At 39.6% G+C, this 21,263-nt stretch overlaps 1 protein-coding gene across 1 annotated transcript in view; it reads right to left on the reverse strand.

The window, feature by feature from the left end:
- Positions 1-855: 855 nt before the first annotated feature.
- Positions 856-21,263, reverse strand: part of LAMA3 (laminin subunit alpha 3) — a 167,718-nt gene continuing 147,310 nt past the window's right edge. The window contains exons 65-77 of the mRNA XM_067467445.1: positions 20,763-20,883; positions 20,338-20,478; positions 20,087-20,217; positions 16,770-16,901; positions 15,462-15,606; positions 13,142-13,305; positions 10,883-11,072; positions 8,091-8,231; positions 6,819-6,978; positions 5,264-5,394; positions 4,983-5,076; positions 2,924-3,043; positions 856-1,261 (exon numbers count right to left, since the gene is read on the reverse strand). Coding sequence (XP_067323546.1) covers positions 1,116-1,261; positions 2,924-3,043; positions 4,983-5,076; positions 5,264-5,394; positions 6,819-6,978; positions 8,091-8,231; positions 10,883-11,072; positions 13,142-13,305; positions 15,462-15,606; positions 16,770-16,901; positions 20,087-20,217; positions 20,338-20,478; positions 20,763-20,883 — 1,816 coding nt within the window. The 3' untranslated portion in view covers positions 856-1,115. The remainder of the gene's footprint in view (positions 1,262-2,923; positions 3,044-4,982; positions 5,077-5,263; positions 5,395-6,818; positions 6,979-8,090; positions 8,232-10,882; positions 11,073-13,141; positions 13,306-15,461; positions 15,607-16,769; positions 16,902-20,086; positions 20,218-20,337; positions 20,479-20,762; positions 20,884-21,263) is intronic.

Consider the following 21,263-nt stretch of genomic DNA (forward strand, 5'->3'; position numbering starts at 1 on the left):
CAACAACGCCTAGTGATTACAGTGAACTCTGCATAAAATGCTTCAGCTGTACTCTACAAAAAGAAAAATCAGCCTTTTTAGCAAGCCCTGTAATTGCTGACTTATTTTCAGTAAATATTTGGTTTTTGTATCTATGCTATACACCTGTATACTTGGGACACATAAACATTTCTTGGCCAGAAAGTGATCCCAAGTGGAAAAAGTTTTGGTTTACTGGGCAGCCAAAAAACTGGAAGGAAAGCCTGAAAAGGGTACAGTATAAAATGTTAAATAAATCTTTAATTGGGTCTGTCTCTTAGAATTATGCCTTTTTAAAGTTTCTACTTGCAGGTCTTGTGGTTAGGCAAAGATTGCAAGAAGAACAAAGCAAGCAATGTACCCCTTTACCTTCTACTATCATTCAGAGAGACAATTCATGCATATTGCAAATATATTGTAGGTCTAAACTCCTTTCCCTTATCTAGTCAAGCTTTTTGATTAAAGCTGATTAAAATGTTGCTGTGGTCCAATAAGTATATAGAAGGCTTTTATAAAGCTTTTATAAAGCAAGTTATATTTATTTGGTCACCCCAGGATTTCATTCTTTTTTAAAGTGCTTCATTCTCATTTTATATTATTCCTGTCACTTATGTAATGCACACGTCACTATAGAAGAACGGGATCAGCATCCCAACATCATTTTCTATTTTCATAAAATTCTGCTTACAAGGTCAGATTCTTCTTGCAACTCAAACATTTTTTTCTAGTTCCTATTTGAGTATTCTTGTCATATCAAGAGCCTCAAGGCTTGACTCTTATGTCAAAGCAATTGCTCCGGTTGTGCATCACTGTAACTGAGAGCCGAAATTCACCAGATAAGATTATACACAAGACTATTTTATATTTCACATGGCCCTATCATACAAAGTGAATGGTACAGAGTAAAGTGAACATTATTTCATAAATGCATCTAACAAGGGCAACAAAGTCCACATATCTGAAAAACATATACATCTTGAAACCATGTTTACACAAATGGCAAGTATTACAAAGAGAGAAGAAGAAATGGAACCATGTTGTGGCCTTTCATACAGTACATGATGAGATTTTACCCTGAGATGATAGATGTGAAACGATTAATTAACAGGGCACCCTTGCAAGCTGACACCGCCATAGATGTCTGCACTTTTGCGTATTAAGACAGGTTTGTCGTTGATTTTAACATCCTTCAGACAGCCAAGAAACATGTCCTGAACAGGAAGCCATGGCATTTCCTGGTTTGCTGTAAAGGAGAAAGATAGGTTAAATATAGGATAGAAATATGATATATTACATAATTGTAGAGAGCCAGAGTCTGTCTCTCACATACATTCGTCAGTATTCCTTTATCAAAGGAAAGTTGCCTAAGATTTATATTTCCCCTTAAAAGAAATTTCAGACCAGGAGTTGTATATGGTACTCTCTTTTCTGATATAGTCTCAATAGATTTAAAAATGATAACAGAACTTTGTAGCAATGGTTTCTCCCATGGTACAGTACACATTCCCCTCTCATATGCTGAAATAAATTGACCTTTTCCCCAGAGGACATGTAATACTGGATTGTTGCATTAGCTTTGTTCCGGTGTTTGGAACCGACATGTGGACTGAACATCTCAATGTAGGGTGCATCTACACTGTAGAATCAATGCAGTTGACAACACTTTAATTGCCATAGCTCAATGCTATGAAATCATCAGAGTCAAGAGTTATACAATATTTTGAGCTCTCTGCCAAAGAATGCTGGTGCCTCATCAAACTACAACTTCCATAAGTTAACCTCATACCACAGACACAGCTTTGCACTTGGTCAGCCACACCACCTGGCCAAGGAAGCCTATGCGCACAAAAATGAATGCCTGCTTGTAAGGGACACCTATCAGATGGAACCCAGGCCTGCATTTTCCACCTACATTTTGCAATGATGCTCCTTTACTCATAATTTTGTAGCAATCTGACTGCAGGCTAATCTGTGTGCACCGCAAACGCCTAAATGCATATTTTCTTCTGTTAGTTCAAAAGAGCCCCCAGTGGCACAGCAAGATAAACCACTGAGCTGCTGAACTTGCTGACTGAAAGGTTGGCAGTTTGAATCTGGGGAGCGTTGTTAGCCCCATCTTCTGCCAACCTAGTAGTTCAAAAACATGCAAATATGAGTAGGTCAATAGGTACCGCTCCAACAGGAAGGTAACGGCACTCCATGCAGTCATGCTGGCCACATGACCTTGGAGGTGTCTATGGACAATGCCATCTCTTTGGCTTAGAAATGGAGATGAGCACCACCACCCCAGAATCGGACATGACTTAATGTCAGGGGAAAACCTTTACCTTAGTGCAAAAGGGTAATTTCCACAAGAATTGTGGCTGTCATAATTTCCTCCAGAGTATCTTAACAATTTGGATGTTTAGTGATTGGTTCTGACAATTGTGAGAATGCATTCACACACATTTTAAAAATTGCAGATAGCTGCATTAGAAAAACCTTAGCAAGAAGCACAGATGGGTGGAGAGGAAGAGATTAGTAACCCTTCTTCCTATCTTATGGTAGTTGCAGAAAATATTGCTCCCCTCCAGCTGTTATTTGCTTTTATTAATGCTCATGGACGTTTTTCTCCTGATGCAAATACAGTAGTAGCTCTGATGGGAGAGAGTTAAATTATGACTCCACAGAGTGATCCTGTTGCTTTTTCACATCTACTGAACAACATGCTTCTTACTTGATTCACTACATCTAATTTGACCCATAGAGGAAAGTCTAACCTTCTGCATAAAAGATGAGCTGCCAATTCTCCTTTGACCCAGTGCAGTTTTTTCAGAAGGCTGTCACACTCAACAGAAACATTTCCAAAGCAAAATACTGTAAAATAGCAGTGTGTGAAAGATTAACTAGTCACAAACCCTCCTACCTGGAACTCTCCCAAAGTAAAGTGGTTCAGCATGGCTGGTGAAAAGTACAGTTGATGGTCCAGTAGTGTAATTACTCATTGTATCCACATCAAGGTGCACTGTGTTCTTCTTCTGAGTTACTATAAACAATCAGGTAAATCAGTCAGTTCCACCTCCCACCAAGTAAACTGATTTATGACAGAAAAGGTTTTCACCTCCTTTCTCTTTTGCAAAATATTATTCAGCTATGCTTCTAAGCCAGGAGTGGGAATTGTTTTGCCCGCAGACATGGTTGAGCTGCAACTCCCAGCAATCCTGACCATTGCCTGTGCTGCCTATGACTGATGGGAGCTGCTATCCCATTGTAGTGATCATGGGACCTGAACAGTTCCACACATGCCAGCAATTACTTTTCTAGACAAATGCAGTACAGTACAACCCCCATTTCCATTGGACATATTTTTCCTGAACTTACAGTAGAAACAGAAAATCATGTATAATAGAGAACCTATTGAAATGAAAGCCCACCCTGGTGGTGCAGCAGGTTAAACTGCTGAGCTGCTGAACTTGCTGACCAAAAGGTTGGTGGTTTTAATCCGGGAAGCAGGGTACTCTCCCGTTTTAGGCCCAGTTTCTGCCAATCTATCAGTTCATAAACATACAAATGTGAGTAGTTCAATAGATACCACCTTGGTGGGAAGGTATGGGCACTCCATGCAATCGTGCTGGCCACATAACCTTTTCTACGGACAACGCTGGGTCTTCTTAGAAATAGAAATAGGCACCACCCTCCAGAGTCGGACACGACTAGACTTAATGTCAGGGGAAACCTTTACCTTTACTTATTGATATGAATGACTTCTGGCTTCCACCTTTACCAAAGAATTGAGGTTAGAAACACTATGTGGGTAGGAAAACCTGTGGGTACTGGTTCCACTGATATGGGGTCATATTGTACTTAAAATGCTCAGAACTAAGGAGACATGACACTAGCAATGCACAATATTAGCCAAGTGCTTACTCCTTCCCTTGCCAACTCTTTTATTCCATATTTAATCTTTCTCATCCTCCTGCTGGCTTCTATAAGCTTATGGACCTGTTTATCTTTCTCCTTTTTCATGACAAAATGGCTGTGTGAATGAAGACAAATGGCAAATGGGGATGAGCTAAGCCTTTCCTGCCCTATTTCTCCACTGAAAAACACTTCTTTCCAAAATGACTTCTCAGCAGAAAAGGTGCTGCTAGGCCACTATTACACAGCGGCAAAGTGACACGTAGTTTGGTGTGATAGAGGAAGGGACTTTTCTACTGGTATTTTCTGGCAGGAATGTACTCTTCAGTTCTAATTTGTTTCACGGTTATTCCAGTGACAGAAACACAAAGGACACTTGTATGAGACAAAGGAGAACTAAGATGACCTGATCAGTCCACAGCCTAAAATGAATTCATGAGATGTAGGCAAGAAACCATTTTTCGGAACAATCCTGCTAGTCTTTTGGATTTCTCTGAGCTTATTCCAAATTGATCTATAGAATGTCACAGCAATATGTTTATAATTAGAAGTCAAATAAGCATGACCAGAAGACCAGAACTGCAATGTGCATATCAGGAACACTGGAGAAAATGCACCAGAAACAGCTTTTTTGGCAAAGCGTGAAGCACACTTTTGGGGAGCTCTGTGATGCTTGAGACCCCAGTGGTGCAGTGGGTTAAAGTGCTGAGCTGTTGAACCTGCTGACCAAAAGGTTGGCAGTTTGAATCGATATAGTGAGCTCCCGTTGCTAGCCCCAGCTTCTGCCAACCTAGCAGTTCAAAAACATGTAAATGTGACTAGATCAATAGGTACCGCTTAGGCAGGAAGGTAACAGTGCTCCACGTCGTCATGTCAGCCACATGACCTTGGAGGTGTCTACAGACAACGCCAGCTCTTCAACTTAGAAATGGAGATGAGCACCACCTCTCAGAGTTGGACTCAACTAGACTTAATGTCAAGGGGAAACCTTTACCTTTACTTTTATGATGCTTGACATTTGTTCTTTAAAGGACATTGCACAGGATGTGAACGAAATTGCACAGTACCTGCTATGGAGTGCCATTTTCCATCACAAAGAGATTGCTGAGGCATAAGTGACGTCAAGAACTCTCCAGCACCATTATTTCCAGATACAGTGATCTATGAAAAACAGTTGTTATTTTTAAAAAAATAACAGTGCAAAAAATAAAAATAAAAACTTTACCTGCTACCAAATTCTACAGCAATTAACCTGTTCCACCTTAATAGTTCAAGGCTAGCATTTCATTCCTTCCTTTCCCAACAAGTGCTAGCATTTTAGAAAAAGGAAAAGAAAAATCACACTTACCATGCCTTTGTCCATGTAAACAGCAAAATAGTTTCCTTGTTTGGTGCCAACATGGATTAAAAGGCTAGTCGAGCTTCTTGGGCGAATGCTAAAAGCAATCTTATAGTCCAAGTTCATCAAGAAAGTTCTTTCTAAAATGCAGAAAAAGAATAGGGAACAGTTGTTTTAAAGTGGACAGCCAGTGGCACAGCTACACTGTAGAATTAATGGAGCCTGACACCACTTTAACTGCCTAAGATCTACAGAGATACTTGCAGGAATACCTCAGCAAGCGAGAGTCCAAAAGTGGTAGGTAAAAATCTGGAACCTCAATAAGTGGTTGATACCGAATAAGAAACTTCCTCCTGGGCACACAGAAGACTGGGCGACTTGGAAGGCATTGAACAGACTGTACTCTGGCACCACGAGATGCAGACCTAACCTTAAGAAATGGGGCTACAAAGTGGAGTCCACAACATGCAAGTGTGAAGAAGAGAAACCACAGACCACCTAGTACAATGCTGAGCTCCGCCAATTGCACAATGGAAGACCTTCTCACAGCAACACCAGGGGCACTTGAAGTGTCCAGCTTCTGATCCAAGGAAATCTAGCATAATGCCAAGCTTTTAACTTTGTGGTTTTTAGATATTATAACTGGGCACTGCTTAATTGCTGCAAGGGTCTGTGAAAAGGTGTGCAAGAAAAGTAGGATCTCTGTAACATGAATGGGAATTGTGCTTCCTGCTGGCAGCCCAATAAAACCCATGATTTGTTCTCATTGCCTACTACTAGAACTACAACAAGGCACGCCATGCTGCAAAAATAGGCTCCAAAATGGACTTCTCAGAAGCTTCCAGGGGCACGAATCTCCATTTGAAGGCTAATTCCACCCTATCTTTTTCCAAAATTGAAAGAAATCATCTAATTTGTTTTCCAAATTTGAAAAAATGATTGTGATTGGCCTGCAGGGTTGAAGGAAGGGACTAGCGTATTGAAAATGAAGTACATATAACCTCAAATCATTTAGGTCTGCTCATTCCTCGCTCTACATCTTCCCTCCCCCAAAGGCAGGTGGCTGCCCTCACTCATAAGAAAAGACTAACAGCACAATTCTTACACAAAAGATGTGCCAACTACAGGAGGTTAGAAATAGGAAGAAGCTTCTTGTATTAGCAGAATTTCCTTTGCACCAGCTTCTGCCAACTGATCTCGGCTAGAGGATCTACTGATACAACTGAGATCAGTCAAAATAAAGGCCAAAAAACAGGAGAAGCCAGAGGCGTGGAGAGAACCATATTATGCCAAGTCCAAATGTTCACCAGTCCAGGGACACAGTCACTATGCTGGCACAAAATTGAGCCAGGGTCCATATGGTCCGAAATTCCTAGGCTGGGTGGGATTTGGATTAAACACATCTTCAGCTGGCCTAGCATTGACTCACCTGGCCCACAGCCACCTCAGTGAGTTAAGGTTGTGCTCTAAATGAGCCTTGACACAGTGGAAGCTCTGTTTGCTCCACTGAGTGAATGCCAAGCTTTTGATAATCAGAACCAGCAACTTCTGTTAAAGTACTCACCAATGACAACATGCCCCCCTTCATTGAAGAAAACGATCCCATTCTCCAAAGTGTTATCCAAACAAGGCAAGACACCACTGTTCTGATGGTAAGTGTGTACAGGCTTTCCTCCCACATTAAAATGTCTCAAACATCCCACAAAGCTCTTTTTTGGTATATTCTGAAAAGAGAAATACATATACATATAATATATATGAAAATTGTTACATTCAGTCATATGTACTTCAGCAGCCTAATATTCTGTACAGTCAACTCTAGGAACAGATTAATAAAGGTTTCCTTTACTTTTAGGCATCATTTAGATGTCATAACTTTAACTTTGAAAAGGAATAGAAAAGGGATGAAAAAGGTAACCCGCCTCGAGCCGTAAGGAGAGGCGGGTGAGAAATAATAATAATAATTATTATTATTATTATTATTATTATTATTATTATTATTATTTACACAACAAGATTGGTACACAGCAAACAAGATCACCATGCTGGCTTTTGTACTCAATCACATGTCAGACACTTCCCAAGTGTCTAGGACTTGTGATGTACCAGTGAATAATGCATGCAGATCCAAGTTGGGTGACCTTTTGCAGCTGACAGATGATAATTTTGTCAGTGCTGATTATTTTTAAGTGCAGGCCAAGGTCTTTAGGCACTGTGCCCGGTGTGCCAATCACCACTGGGACCACCTTTAGTGGCTTGTGCCAGAGTCTTTGCAGTTCTGGCTTTAAATTCTCATATCGTGTAAGCTTTTCCAGTTGCTTCTCATCAATCCTGCTGTCATCTGGAATTGCAACATTGATGACCCACACTTTGTCCCCTTCCTCGCAACAAATCTTGCCAAGAAAACCCTATGATAGGGTTGCCTTAGGTTTACCATAAGATGGAAGCAACTTGAAGGCATGCAAAAGGAAAAACAGTTAAACTCTGAGCACGCTACAACTGAAAAAAACTTTAAATACAGAGACCTAAGATCTCCTTTGATGCCCAAGAAGATTTATATTGGTGCTTGCTTGGCAACACACTACATAGAATTGAAATGGGCTTTGTATAGTTAATGCTAAAAAGACCCAACTTAGTAAAAATTACATGTGAAACCATCCACTTTGCTTTAGTATCACCTGTTCTGAACCTGTGCTCCTCATCCTGTGCCCTTCGCACAACTCACTGCTGGGATGCAGCCCTGAACACCTTTCAAGATTGAAATCCAGCCATTGTACTGAAAACTATTCCCGCCCCCCATTACCTACTTCCACATCAATCAATAGTCCATTTTTACCTGAACTTTTAATGAAGGAACTCCTCCTAGGTAGATTGGAGAATCAGTCCTGATAGAGAAAGCAGGCGATATATTCCCCTGTCGGGAATTCAGACCATCAACTATGAGACGCATCTTCTTTCCAGTTTGGCTGAACACCACCTTTTCAGGAGAGAAACATAAGGTTTTTAATCAACGTATTATTGAAAGACTAAGCAATACACAATAACTCAGCTCTATTTTTTTTTGACAATGCAGTGATCACATTATCTTAAGATTTTACGAAGTGCCACCCACAGACTCAAGGACTAAATAATTATGAGGGCCAGAAGCTTGCTTAGCTTTCTTCTCTTAAAAAGAAAGCTAAGTTCTTCACAAATAACTGGCCATTACTATATTTTGATGTTTTATACACCTATTGAAATGTGTGATATCCACAGTCCTAAATATATCTTAGTGACCACATAGAGATGGTGAATAAGTTGAAACCGACATCCTCTCAGTTAATCTGTTGTGCCCCCTAGTCCTCTATAGTTGCCCATCCCTGATCTTTGAAGTCATAGAATCATGGAATCCTAGAGTTGGAGGAGATTTTGTGAGCCATCCAATCCAACCCCTTGCCAAGAAGCAGGAAAATCGCATTCAAAGCAACCCCAACAGATGGTCATCCAGCCTCTGTTTAAAAGCCTCCAAAGAAGGAGCTTCTACCATACTCTGGGGCAGAGAGTTCCACTGCTAAGCAGCTCCCACAGTTAGGAAGTTCTTAATGTTCAGGTGGAATCTCCTTCCCTGTACCATGAAGCCATTGTTCTGCATCCTAGTCTCCAGGGCAGCAGAAAGCAAACTTGCTCCCTCCTCCCTATGACTTCCCCTCACCTTTTGATACATGGCCCTCATCATTTCTCCTCTCAGCCTTCTCTTCTGCAGGCTAAAACATGCCCAACTCTTTAAGCCGCACCTCATGGGGCTTGTTCTCCAGACCCTTGATCATTTTAGTTGCCCTCCTCTGAACACATTCCAGCTTGTCAACATCTCCCTTCAATTGTGGTGCCCAAAATTGGACACAGTGTGATTCCAGGTGTGGTCTGACCACAGCAAAATAGGTGGGTTGCATGACTTCCCTGGATCTAGACACTATACTCCTATTTATGCAGGCCAAAATGCCACTGGCTTTTTTTTTTTTTTTTGGCCTCTGCATGACATTGTTGCCTCATGTTTAACTGGTTGTCCATGGGGACTCTGATATAGTCACTATATAGTTCATGCTTTAAAAAACCGTTCATGGAATATATGATTGTAGGAAAAGCCCAGTTGGATCATCATATCAAAGTGACCAGCCAGAGGCTCCTGGAAAACCCACAAGCAGGGCAATGTCGCAATTGCAGAGAAATGTGAAGCCACTGGCAGACTGTCCAGTCAAAAAGCAAAAGTGGCATTCCAACTGGAGGTGGGGCAGATGAATTCATCTGTTTTCATGCCTAAATGTTTATATGCTCAGGAGCCTTCAGCAGCATATATTTTTCATTAATGGTTTTCTTTAGCAACAGAGGCACATATGATGTTTTCTGTGTTGTCAAGGCTTTCATGAGGTTGCTGTGAGTTTTCCAGGCTGTGTGGTCATGTTCCAGAGGCATTTTCACCTGATGTTTCACCCACATCTACAGCAGACATCCTCAGAGGTTGAGAGGTCTGTTGGAGACTAGTTTAACAACTACCATGTTAGACTACACAGCAATCCATTGAAATCCACAAGCATGTGGACAATTTCAATGGAAAGGAGGAATCCATGAAAATGAACAAAATCTGGCTACCAGTATTAAAAAACTCTAAAATAGTAAATAAAGAGCAACACCCAAAAAACAGAGAGATTCCAGACAAGAATCAATCAGGGCCAACACCTTCCAACAAAGGACCCCCCAGGCAGCAAATAGCCAGGCTTTGAAGCTACAAGGCCATTAAATGCTAATCAAGGTGGCCAATTGCAACATGCACACTTGCCTCAAGCAGACAAGAGTTATTTCCCCTTGGACATTCCACAGATATATAAACCTCACTTGCTTAGTTTCCAACAGACCTCACAGCCTGCTATAGATATGTGCAAAACGTCAGGCGAAACGCCATACAGCCCGGAAAACTCACAGCAATGATGTTTTCTGTTTTTAACTATACTTAAGGGTAGGGGAAGAAGTTGCATTGTGGAATGCCAGCCGTGCCATTTTCCAACATACTCTGTTTCCTGTCAATATTTGATTGCCACCAAGTATGCTTAACTCCCATTTTCTAAAATTTCTCCCAAGGTGCCACATACCTTCTGTTACAGATGGCTAGTACCATTTTGTTCACAAAAGTGTATTATCACACAGAAAACAGTGGTCCCTGTTGGTTCCAGGATTCAGTTGAAAGGGAACCCTATATGAACGTAATGACCGGTGCCAGTACAACAGCTCTAGTTTAAAGGTGGAGGGATTTCTATATTTAAGAGGTGACACTTAAAGGAAGACGAACATAATCATATAACCTGTACTGTTCTTTAGGAAGGAGAAGCAGAGTATCTTGGAGAACACTTGTTTGTGTGCTCCACAAATATAATGTTATAATATACAAAGACAGTTCTTGATATCAGTAATGAAGTCTCTGTATGAATTTGATGAGCTACAAGGACATCACAGAACATTCAGAAACAATTTATGTGGCAAGAAATGTCAGTTTGGGAGAGACCGAAAGAGGAAGAAACTGAATTAGAAAGTTGCGCTGTGTACTCTAGTAGGGAATGAACAGCTGGATTCTTTAATTTGAGCTACTCTTGCACTCACTGTATGCCATTGCCCATCACTGTATTTGGCTTTGCTCTTGATCTTTATTTTTCTTCCATCAGCAGCAAACAGCAAGACGAAACGTCCCTTTGAAAGGTAAAGGGTTATATATCTGTTTTCCAGCTTCTCTCCCATGAAAAAGATCAGACCTCTAGATGATGTTGTGCGAACATCAACCGCAAAATGTGACCTTAGGTGCCAAAAAGAGCAAACAAGAAGAGAAAGATATAGAAAATTGGGAAGCAGAAACATTTCATCATACTAATGTTCCGTGCACACAATGTTTTGCAGTTCTTATCTTTTAAACATGCTCAGTAACCTTGTAATGAAGGGGGAAATTTGTTCAGAAATATCCAGTGTCCTTCAAGGTTAAGCAGAGATGCAAATTCAGGACAGTATGTCAAAGGTTGCTTATCATATGAATAGTCAAACATGCTTTCTCTTTTTATATTGCTAGTGCTTCTGAACATACAATTTGATTTTAGCAATCTGATCTGAAAATGATTCTAAGATACCAGGGAATGTAAATCAGGCACTCAGGGCCCGTTCACTTTACATAAATGCAATGCTATTTTCTACTTCGGCTGCCATGGCTGCAACCTATGGAATCCTAGGATTTGGAGTTTGAACAGAGGTATGGAAACTCTTTGACTGATAATTTTAAATGCCCTTCCCTAAACTGCAATAATAATAATAATAATAATAATAATAATTATTATTATTAACTTCCTGACTGTGAGAGCTGTTCAGAAGTGGAACTCTCTGCCCGGAATGTCATGGAGAATTCTTCTTTGGAGGCTTTTAAGTAGAGGTTGGATGGCCATCTGTTGGGGGTGCTTTGAATGTGATTTCTCTGCTTCTTGGCAGGGGTTGGACTGGATGGCCCACGAGGTCTCTTCCAACTCTATGATTCTATGATGATGATTATTATTAACCCACTTTTTCTCTCCACAAAGGAGACTCAAATCCAAAATTTCCATAGGATAGAAAATGGCAGTTGAAGCGGAACATAGTGCTACAATTGTGTAGTATGTATAGACCAACAGACAGTTGGATAGTTCTCAGACAGGCATGTAGCCAGGGGGGGGGGCTCGGGGGGCTTCAGCCCCCCCCCGAAATTTTCATGGTGGTTCGCGAAAAGGCCTTATTGGTGCATTATTTAAACTGTTATGTTTATTCATATCATGATCTGATCACCATACTCAATATATCCCATATGCATGGGGGTATTGGGGTAACGATACAAAAGGTTTGCTAGGCTAAACCCTCTTTCACTCAGACTCAGCCCCCCCCCGAAACTCAGCCCCCCCCCGAAACCCCCCTGAAAAAAAATTCAGCCCCCCCCGAAACGAAATCCTGGCTACGGGCCTGTTCTCAGATTAGCCTAATCAGTGATATGCCATAGTATCACCATGCATAATGTGGCCAACCCAAAATGCAAGTCCTAAAACCAGCCAGGGTCATATGACTTGTTGGGGTTATGATTGGCTCCATATAATTCCTGCTCCAAAGCTTAGTCTGAGCAACTCATCCAAATAAATAACAAACCTCCTATGACTTAATTCTCCATCTGCATCTTGGGGTCTCCATCTGCTTAAACTACTTGCCCATCAAATATGTCTTTCAATATTTCTCTAATTTCTGGACCTTGTTTGGCTGATATGTTGCTCTCTGCCTTTAGCCCATTTGATTCTCATCTACTTTCCTTAGCCCTTAGCCAAGCTAGGCTAAATGTAAGCTCTGAGACTGATAAACACCTGATATAGAGCAAAGTAAATAATTAGTTTGGATTATAATTCCCTGGTGGCACAGCGGGTTGAACTGCTGAACTTGCTGACTGAAAGGTTGATGGTTCTAATCCAGGGAGCAGGGTGAGCTCCCGCTGTTAGCCCCAGTTTTAGCCAACCTAGAAGTTTGCAAACATGCAAATGTGAATAGATTAATAGGTACCGCTTCTGCGGGAAGGTAACGGCACTCCATGCAGTCATACTGGCCACATGAACTTGGAGGTGTCGATAGACAACGCCAGCTCTTCAGCTTAGAAATGGAGATGAGCACCACCCCCCAGAGTCACAGCCAACTAGACTTAATGTCAGGGGAAACCTTTACCTTTACTACAATTCCCAAAATCCCACAAGCAATATGGCGTACCAGTTATGAGACTTGTTTATCCTTTAAAATGACAGTTTCAGGCTCTGCTCATGAAGTTCTACAATTGTAAGAAAGAAAAATGTTTAGAACAAAAATTCATTTCCTTACCGGCCTCTTGATGACATTTGAGAAGGTGTAAATAACAAATAAGTGTCAGGGGTATTGCCAAAGTAAAATGCTCCGGTGACAAAATGTAATGGGTTGTAGAAAGCACAATCTTTGTTGCTTTGCTGTGAACTTGCTTCTTTCAGATAGCCCATGGCTTTTTTCCACTGGAAGTAAAGGAAAAAAATGTTTGGCACAGTCACATCTTGCAACATAACACAAAATCGGGCTTCATTGTTTTGCGAAGTGGTAAAGGAAGAAACAAGAATTACGTATTTCATTGAGAGCACACTGCATTTACTCCTCTCTTTTATCCTGTTTCATCTTGTATTTCTGTTTCCTTGTTTCTGTCATAAATCTAAGGACCTCTTTTAGGCGGATACTTCAAAAATTGTTGGAAAAAACATGAAATTTTCAGATATAAATATAATTTTCCTCTCACGTTTTATGTGGCCTTTCTGATTATATTACCCAGTCCCTCTGAGCCTCACTTTAAAGAAAATTTACAACAGTTACTGTAGGCAGTTATTGCTATACAAAAGGGCTTTAATGAAATTCAACTGATTAAGGCCACAATCTTTTACACTGGGAACATGTATTAATAAATGTACAGGGGTCTGCTTTGGAGTACACAGACACAAGATTGCAATGAAAGGCAACAATGTTATGTGCCGTGATTAGCAGGACGTTCCTCTTATTTTTCTGAAGTTATGTTTAGAACTGGATCGAAAGATTCTCCAGGCACTGAAATCCTTTGAACATATTGAAAATGCATCTCAATTAATATTTAGGATCTATAACTAAAGCAAGAATAATACATTTACTATCAGGAGTCAGAACGATAGTTTGCGATCAGGCTACTTATTACTGTTAATGAATCTTAGTAGTCATTCTTACAAAGATAACATTTATTAGCAAAGGGGGCCATTCTTTAATGCAGTGTTTTTCTGCTCTTCTGAGTGTTTTGGACTTCAGCCCCCAGAAATTCCCTCCAGGAATTGTGGGAGCTGAAGTCCAAAACATCTGGAGCAGCAGAGTTTGAGAAACACTGCTTTAATGCACAGAATGTATTTTGCTCAGCTTCTAACTCTTTCTGTGCCTCTCTCGGGATCTTCATATTTTGGTATGCATATGTGCCTTCAAGGTGCCTGTTGAGTTGTGGTGGCTCCCTGGATTTCATAGGGCTTTTAGGCAAATGAGTTTGCTAACTGCCTCTGAAATATAGCCTATAGCACCTGGTGTTTGTTGACTATCTCTCATTCAAGATTGGATGGAATTTTAATGCTAATGTTTTATACTTTTATGTCTATTTAACTTTATTTTTAACTGGACAAAAAGTTCTATCTGACTATGTTCTTATTTTAATTGTGTTTTTGTTTTAATTGATTATTTTATTGTCTTATGGACATTTGGTCCCATGGAAGCTGCCCCAAGTCCTTTCAGGGAGATGGTGCTGGGGTGTAAGAATAAAGTTATTATTGTTGCTGTTGTTATTATTATTATTATTATTATTCTGACACAATAACACAGTATGACACAGCAAACAAGATATATATGCTGGATTTCATATCACAAAATCACAAGTGGAACGCTTCCCAAGTGTTTAGGACTGTGTGGTGTATTTTCGAATGATCCAAATAAGATGGCCTTTTGCAGTTGACAGTTGACAGATTGTAATTTTGTCCATGATAATTGTTTTCAAATGCCGGCTGAGACCTTTTGGCATGGCACCCAGTGTGCCGATTACCACTGGGACTGTTGTTGTTGTTATTACTACTACTACTACTAACCAGAGCTGACCCTACTTAGCTTTCAAGATCAAATGGGAAGTGGTGTCTTTAGGGTATTTAGTTCCAATCTTCATTTTATGTAGCACTAAGATCATCCAACTCTCTTCCCTGCACCTTTATCCTTCCCTAATTGCTACAAAGGACCACATGAATCACTGTTATACTGGATTCCAGTTAGGACAGTATGTAAAATTTAAAAAGGCAGGCAGAGAAGCACTGCAAAGACAGGCATTGAATTGCATGGACAGCTTGCTTTCCACCAAAGTCTAAAGTCAGCAGAAGCTAAACTTAATTAGAAGCTTCAAGAAGAGATCCTAGAGCAACTAAACAGAAATAGGGAAAGTTCAATTTTTAAGGTTACTATCCACCAAATTGCCCAGGATGGTAACAGAACAATTCTGTGATTCATAGTCTTTAAAAAGGAAATTTGAATGCTAGTCAACTGAAACTACCATTTTATGGAGGCATACATTTTGGATTATTGCTTTCTTCTTTGTCTATTTTTTGAAAACTCCAAAGCCAAAAGAGGATACCTTCGAAGCCAGTGGAGGGTACTCATCTGCTAATTCTCGCAGTAGCATTGGCTGTGGTTCTTTCCTTATCATACAGAATCCTAAAGACACATCAGTTTTCCTCTCATTATTGGTTAGACTTTGTACATGAGGAGATTGTCCTTTTCTGGAATAGAGATAAGAAATATTAAAATGATTGCACATTGCCTCTTGAGAGTCAAACAAGCTAATAACCAGAGATCTATTTAAAGTGATGCAGGATTCTTTGAAGAAGGCAAATCATCTCTAAGTGACAACCTATTCATCTGAAAGATGGAAAAATGTTATTGTCTATATTGCGGTTGCTTATTCTGGGCACAGCTGACTTCAGAAGTGAACTTCTGAGGCTGAATTTATTTCTCAATGGCATGTCCTGCCAATAAAAATGGAACATACAAATTTTCCAGCTGCTAAATGGAATGCAATGTAGTATAAGAAGCAAAAAATCCAGTTAGATCCTAATTGATTTAAAGGCCTTCCTTAGGTCCCATCTGTACTGACCATATAATCCAATTTCTGGATGCAGATTATCTGCTTTAACCCAGATTATATGAGTACATACTGCCATATAATCCAGTTAAAATCAGATAATCTGCATTCAGAAAATGGATATGACAGTGGAGATCTAGACTTAGGGGGGAAAAAAACCAATAACCACATAAATTCCTCATGTGAACAACATGCTTCACAAAAACTTGCTAGTTCCACATTTGTAATTTTGGAGTAGATTGACAGTAACACCTCAATTAATTGTGTTTTTTAAAAACTAATACAAAGGAGAAGATACATGTGTTGATATCTGGGGTAGAAAAAAATGTTGAGGCCAATCTTAGAGAAATGTCAATAGCAACATTAAGCAGCATCAATGCAGTGATGTGAATGTTGAAGTTTCGTAACAGTGCGTTTACATATTTTGAATAAGAAAATATCATGCAGAGAACATTGTGCCTGTGCCCAAATGGTTTCCAAACAGCCCACATGGGAGACTAAGAAAAATGCAGAGTAAGTGCAGGTAATCAACATGGGGAAAGGATAGTCTGAACAAGGCAGCGTTATTTTTATATATAGTACATATGTGCTGCGTATTCTACTTCCACTTCCAATTATGCAGATGTTCTTTTTCGGTCATGTTCTCAAGCACACCATGTATTCTAATAATTCTCTTTTGCTCATTATAAATGTGGGTATTCTGGAAAACAGAACAAGTCCTATTGATCTTTGGAATATTCCATGATCAGCTCTAGTAAGCACAACAAGCCATGTAAATAAAAATTATTAACACATTCCTACCTTTGTATAAAGACATTGAAAATGCAACCTTCAAAATTATTACCACCAAGGTCTATTGACTGACTGGACATTTTCCTTCCAGCTAGAGGAAACGTTGTTAGTTCAGGGACATCATCAATTATCACTCTAAGCCTGAAACAGAACAAATGAAAACCAGAGCAAAGTTTTCAGAATAGGACTATTAATATTTAGTTTCTTACATAACATAACTTTAACCATTGTTCCCAAAGTAGATTATAGCGTAAGGTACATTTCAACTAACACCAACCAAAAATATTAAAACAATTACTCAAACAATAAACTTAGTAAAAGAGATCACACAGAATAGCAGACAGATCTTGAAATCTTAGGCCCCTTCTACGCTGACATATAATCCAGATTATCAAAGCAGATAATCCTTATCATCTGCTTTGAACCAAATTATATGAGTCTACACTGCCATATAATCCAGTTCAAAGCAGATAATCTGGATTTTATATGGCAGTGTAGAAGGGGCCAAAGGCCCCTTCTTTGTCCATTTCCAAGAAAATGCAAGCTAAGATATAGCTATTGAAAATGCCCTACTGCTGACAGGTGCTAATTTCACATTTAAAAAATGTACTTGGAACAGTTAATAGTATTTCAAGCATAGCCTTTTCCTTCCAAAGAATAATAGGGGTAAAGGGCTTGGCTAATTCAATCATCAGGGTAGACAAAATGACTTCTGTGGAGTGCTTCTTTCTCTCTCTCTGTTTTTTACACAATGCTCTGTAATATACCGGAATCAGCTTCTGCACTGTTTATGTAAAAGTATGTGGCCGCACACTGTCCCTTTTGTTGTGAATGTGTACCTCTTACAAATGAAGAGTCCAAGTTTACCTTTGGATAGCGAAAGAACCTATACAAGCTATATGCTCTTTCCTCTGGAGTTGCACAAATGCCTCTAAAAATCTCATGTAGATATTATATATAAACAATTTTATGCTCCAAGTTACTATTCAGGCAGAAAACACTGAATGTGATTGTTGTCTCCATGTTTTCTAAACTGAATTCGAGGGACTAATTGGATGTCATGAGACAAAGTTGTCCCATGCCAGGTTGCTTCCCAGCAGTTTGTATTCATGAGTTGAGAAGAACCTAGCTGTGATAGCAAACCAATAATGGGAAGTCCAGCCAACTGGTTTATCATATGATTGTGATGATTGTCACATGAAATTCATTGAAGTTCCCCATGAATCAAGCCAATACAAATCAACAGCAGATACATGCTTCCTAATAATTGCATCATTTTACTATTCATTTTATTTTTCCTTTAGTTGGATTGATGTCAACAAACTATCACGATTCCTTGCTTCCTAGCAAACATCAAAAGAGATGTGAAAATAATATTTTAGAGCAAGTACACATACAAAAAATACGGAGGAGGAAGAGCAATTACATTCATTATTTCATTTACACAGAGAAAGCCAAAATGTCATGTTGATCGTTATGTAGCCATTTCAGTTGGTTTAAACTTTAAAGGATTTCTTTAAAGTTACAATGTGAAAGTTTGACTGCATTGTAGTTAGTGGCCTGTGGTTTGCTCTTCTCCACATTTGCATGTTGTAGATTCCACTTTGTAGCCCCATTTCTTAAGATTAGCTCTGCATCTCATGGTGCCAGAGCACAGTCTGTTCAATACCTTCCAAGTCACCCAGTCTTCTGTGTGTTCAGGGGGGAGTCTCTCATTCACTATCAGCCATGGCTTGAGGTTCTGGGTTTTAGCCTGCCACTTTTGGACTCTCACTTGCTGAGGTGCTCCTATGAGTATCTCTGTAGATCTTAGGAAGCTATTTCTTCATTTAAGATATTGGTGTGGTGGCTGGTATCTGAACAGAGGATAGATCACTGTGTCTGTTTGTGATCCCCAAGTTGTGCCAGTCAGCTTTCGAATGATATTATTTCTAGCACCCACTTTTTGCTTAATATTCAAGCAGTGCTTCTTATAAGTCAGAGCATGGTCCAGAGTGACTCCCAGGTATTTTGGTATGATGCAATGCTCCAGTGAGGTTTCTTCCCAGGTACTCCTCAGAGCTCAGGATGTGTATCTGTTCTTCAGATGAAAAGCACACATCTGTGTTTTGGATGGATTAGGAATCAGCTGGTTTTCCCTGTAATAGGCAGTAAGAGCACCTAAAGCTTTGGAGAGCTTCTGTTTGATCATTTCAAAGCTCCCTGCTTGAGAAGTGATGGCACAGTCGTCAGCATAGATGAAGCCCTCTGTCCCTTCTGGCAATGGCTGATCATTTGTGTAGATGTTAAACATTCATGGAGTAAGCACGCCCCCCTGAGGTAGGCCGTTCTCCTGTTTTTGCCATCTGTTTCTCTGACCCTGGGGGGCATGAGAGAAGCCTTCCTGCAGGATAGTAACACATCCAGGTGTGCCCTGGGTAACGTCTTCATAAATGGCTGATTTTCTCACACCAGAAGTGACTTGCAGCATGCAACCCAAAATCCAGTACTAAATCATAGTTTAATGCTACTTGCACAAGCTAGAACAAGCACGAGCAAAGACTTCATACACCTCTCTCTTTTCTCATATGGCTTTAAAAATGTTCAGTTTCAACCATATAGAATCTCAACTCTGCATTATGAATAAGAGACTATGGTTTAAAAGTATCCAAACTAATCTCTGGTGTGGAGATTCCTTGTTTGCCCTGGGGTTTCTTTTTTAAACCATGAGCTTTGCAGGTTTTTTTTTTTTTAAAAACTGTGATCCGTGGTTCCTACTTAAGACTAAATTTGGATGCTAAAAACCCAAAACAAAATGTTGCCCATCAGTTCATATTCTCAGCCACATGGCACTGTGGGATGAGGAGAGTAGGATGCACCACTCCCAATATCTCAGTCAGGCCAGCTTGTGTGCCTAATACTAAAACACAACGGTGTAGTATTCATCCACAATGGCACGTTGAAAAACTTTTTAAAAGGTGTTTGCAGCTGCATTAGAATCACAGCATGTTATAATGGAAGGTTTCGTTTTTATAATCCCAACTGTAATCCAACGAAAACCACGGAAATCAACATTATGCGAGAGAGTGGGAGGGATTCTACTGTTAATGCTAGTTTGGCCCTTAAAGCAATAAATCCCTAGTTCTGTGTTATGCCATTGCTGATATAATACAGAATCATGAAGTGCACCATACAGAGTTTCAATATCTTCTGTTGTCTATTAAGATTAATATCTATGCTGTCACCAATCCTAGTGAAGTTTGAAATGATCTAGATATTTACAATGAAAGATAATCTTCTCTAAGTAAAGCATCAGATTTGTCCCATCATCAAAATACCAGACTTACGTGTCGCCTTCTTTCATCACTGTTACATAGTGAATTAAACCATCTCCATATCTCTTGCTAGACTGGATTTCTTCATCAGCTATCATTACAATTACAGAGCCATTTCTCAGGAGAACACTAAATATATCAGACTAAAAAACAAAAACAAACCATTATCCACAAAAGAAAACTTCCTGGTTGATATTACAAAAAAATGAGATTTTTCAGCCGAAAAGCTTTATAGTGCAATTTAACAACTGCATCTTTCTTACCCGTAAATTGTAATTCAACAAGGTTCCATCAAGTGCCAGAGTGTGAAAGCCAAAGCCAACTTGGAAATCATTGGGAAACTGAAAGCCTTCATCACTCAAACCAAGTACTCCGTTCTTGGAAAAACTTGCAACTCTAACAATCTAAAAACACAATGAATAATCATGAGTATGTTTTCCATTACACAGAAGTGAGTCCTGTTCCTATATTACTTGCTTACTTTCTTAATATTTGAAGGTTCTTAATATCTTATGGTACGATTAACAAATCTCACATGCATTGATGTCAATGAGCTCTGGGGTTCTCTGGGGTTTACAAAAATCTCACTTCAGCGAAGGAGTTTTTTAGAGTTTAAAAGCATGAGTGAAAAGTAATCCAATGGATCTTGCATGTACTGGATGCAATCTCAAAAGAAAACACATATTACCTTCCAATCATCAGGGCATTTTCTGCTGACACCAAGAGTCTCAGAGAAGCTAATGGAAGACTCAAACGAAGTTCTCACATTCATCATACACCCACGAAACGGAGGTGTAGTTATATTAAAGCTACATCCAGAAAAAAATGAAAATAACAATAAGAACCTTTGAAGGTGCTGTTATTCATTCCTACCAAATTCCTTCTTCTGTTGTAAAGAATTGTTTAGCTGTCTATCTGACTTATTTTCACACAGTAATTCAGTAACTAATGCTGAGAGACTATGACTTACTCTAGACTGCTTCATGGCTGTAATCTCTTCTTGAACTCAAATCTGGCATTTAATACAGTGGCCAGAACAACTAGAAGATGAAGTCATGAATGAGAATGATTTGTGATGGACATTCAGATCCATATCCTACATGCCTGTGTTTGTGAACTGGAAATCTACAAGCTAGAAGGCCTCTTTATTTACTCTGGATAAAAAGTATGCCTGTGTACTGAATGTATT

The sequence above is a fragment of the Anolis sagrei genome, chromosome 4 (assembly GCF_037176765.1).
Source record: "Anolis sagrei isolate rAnoSag1 chromosome 4, rAnoSag1.mat, whole genome shotgun sequence".
Classification (NCBI taxonomy): domain Eukaryota; kingdom Metazoa; phylum Chordata; class Lepidosauria; order Squamata; family Dactyloidae; genus Anolis; species Anolis sagrei.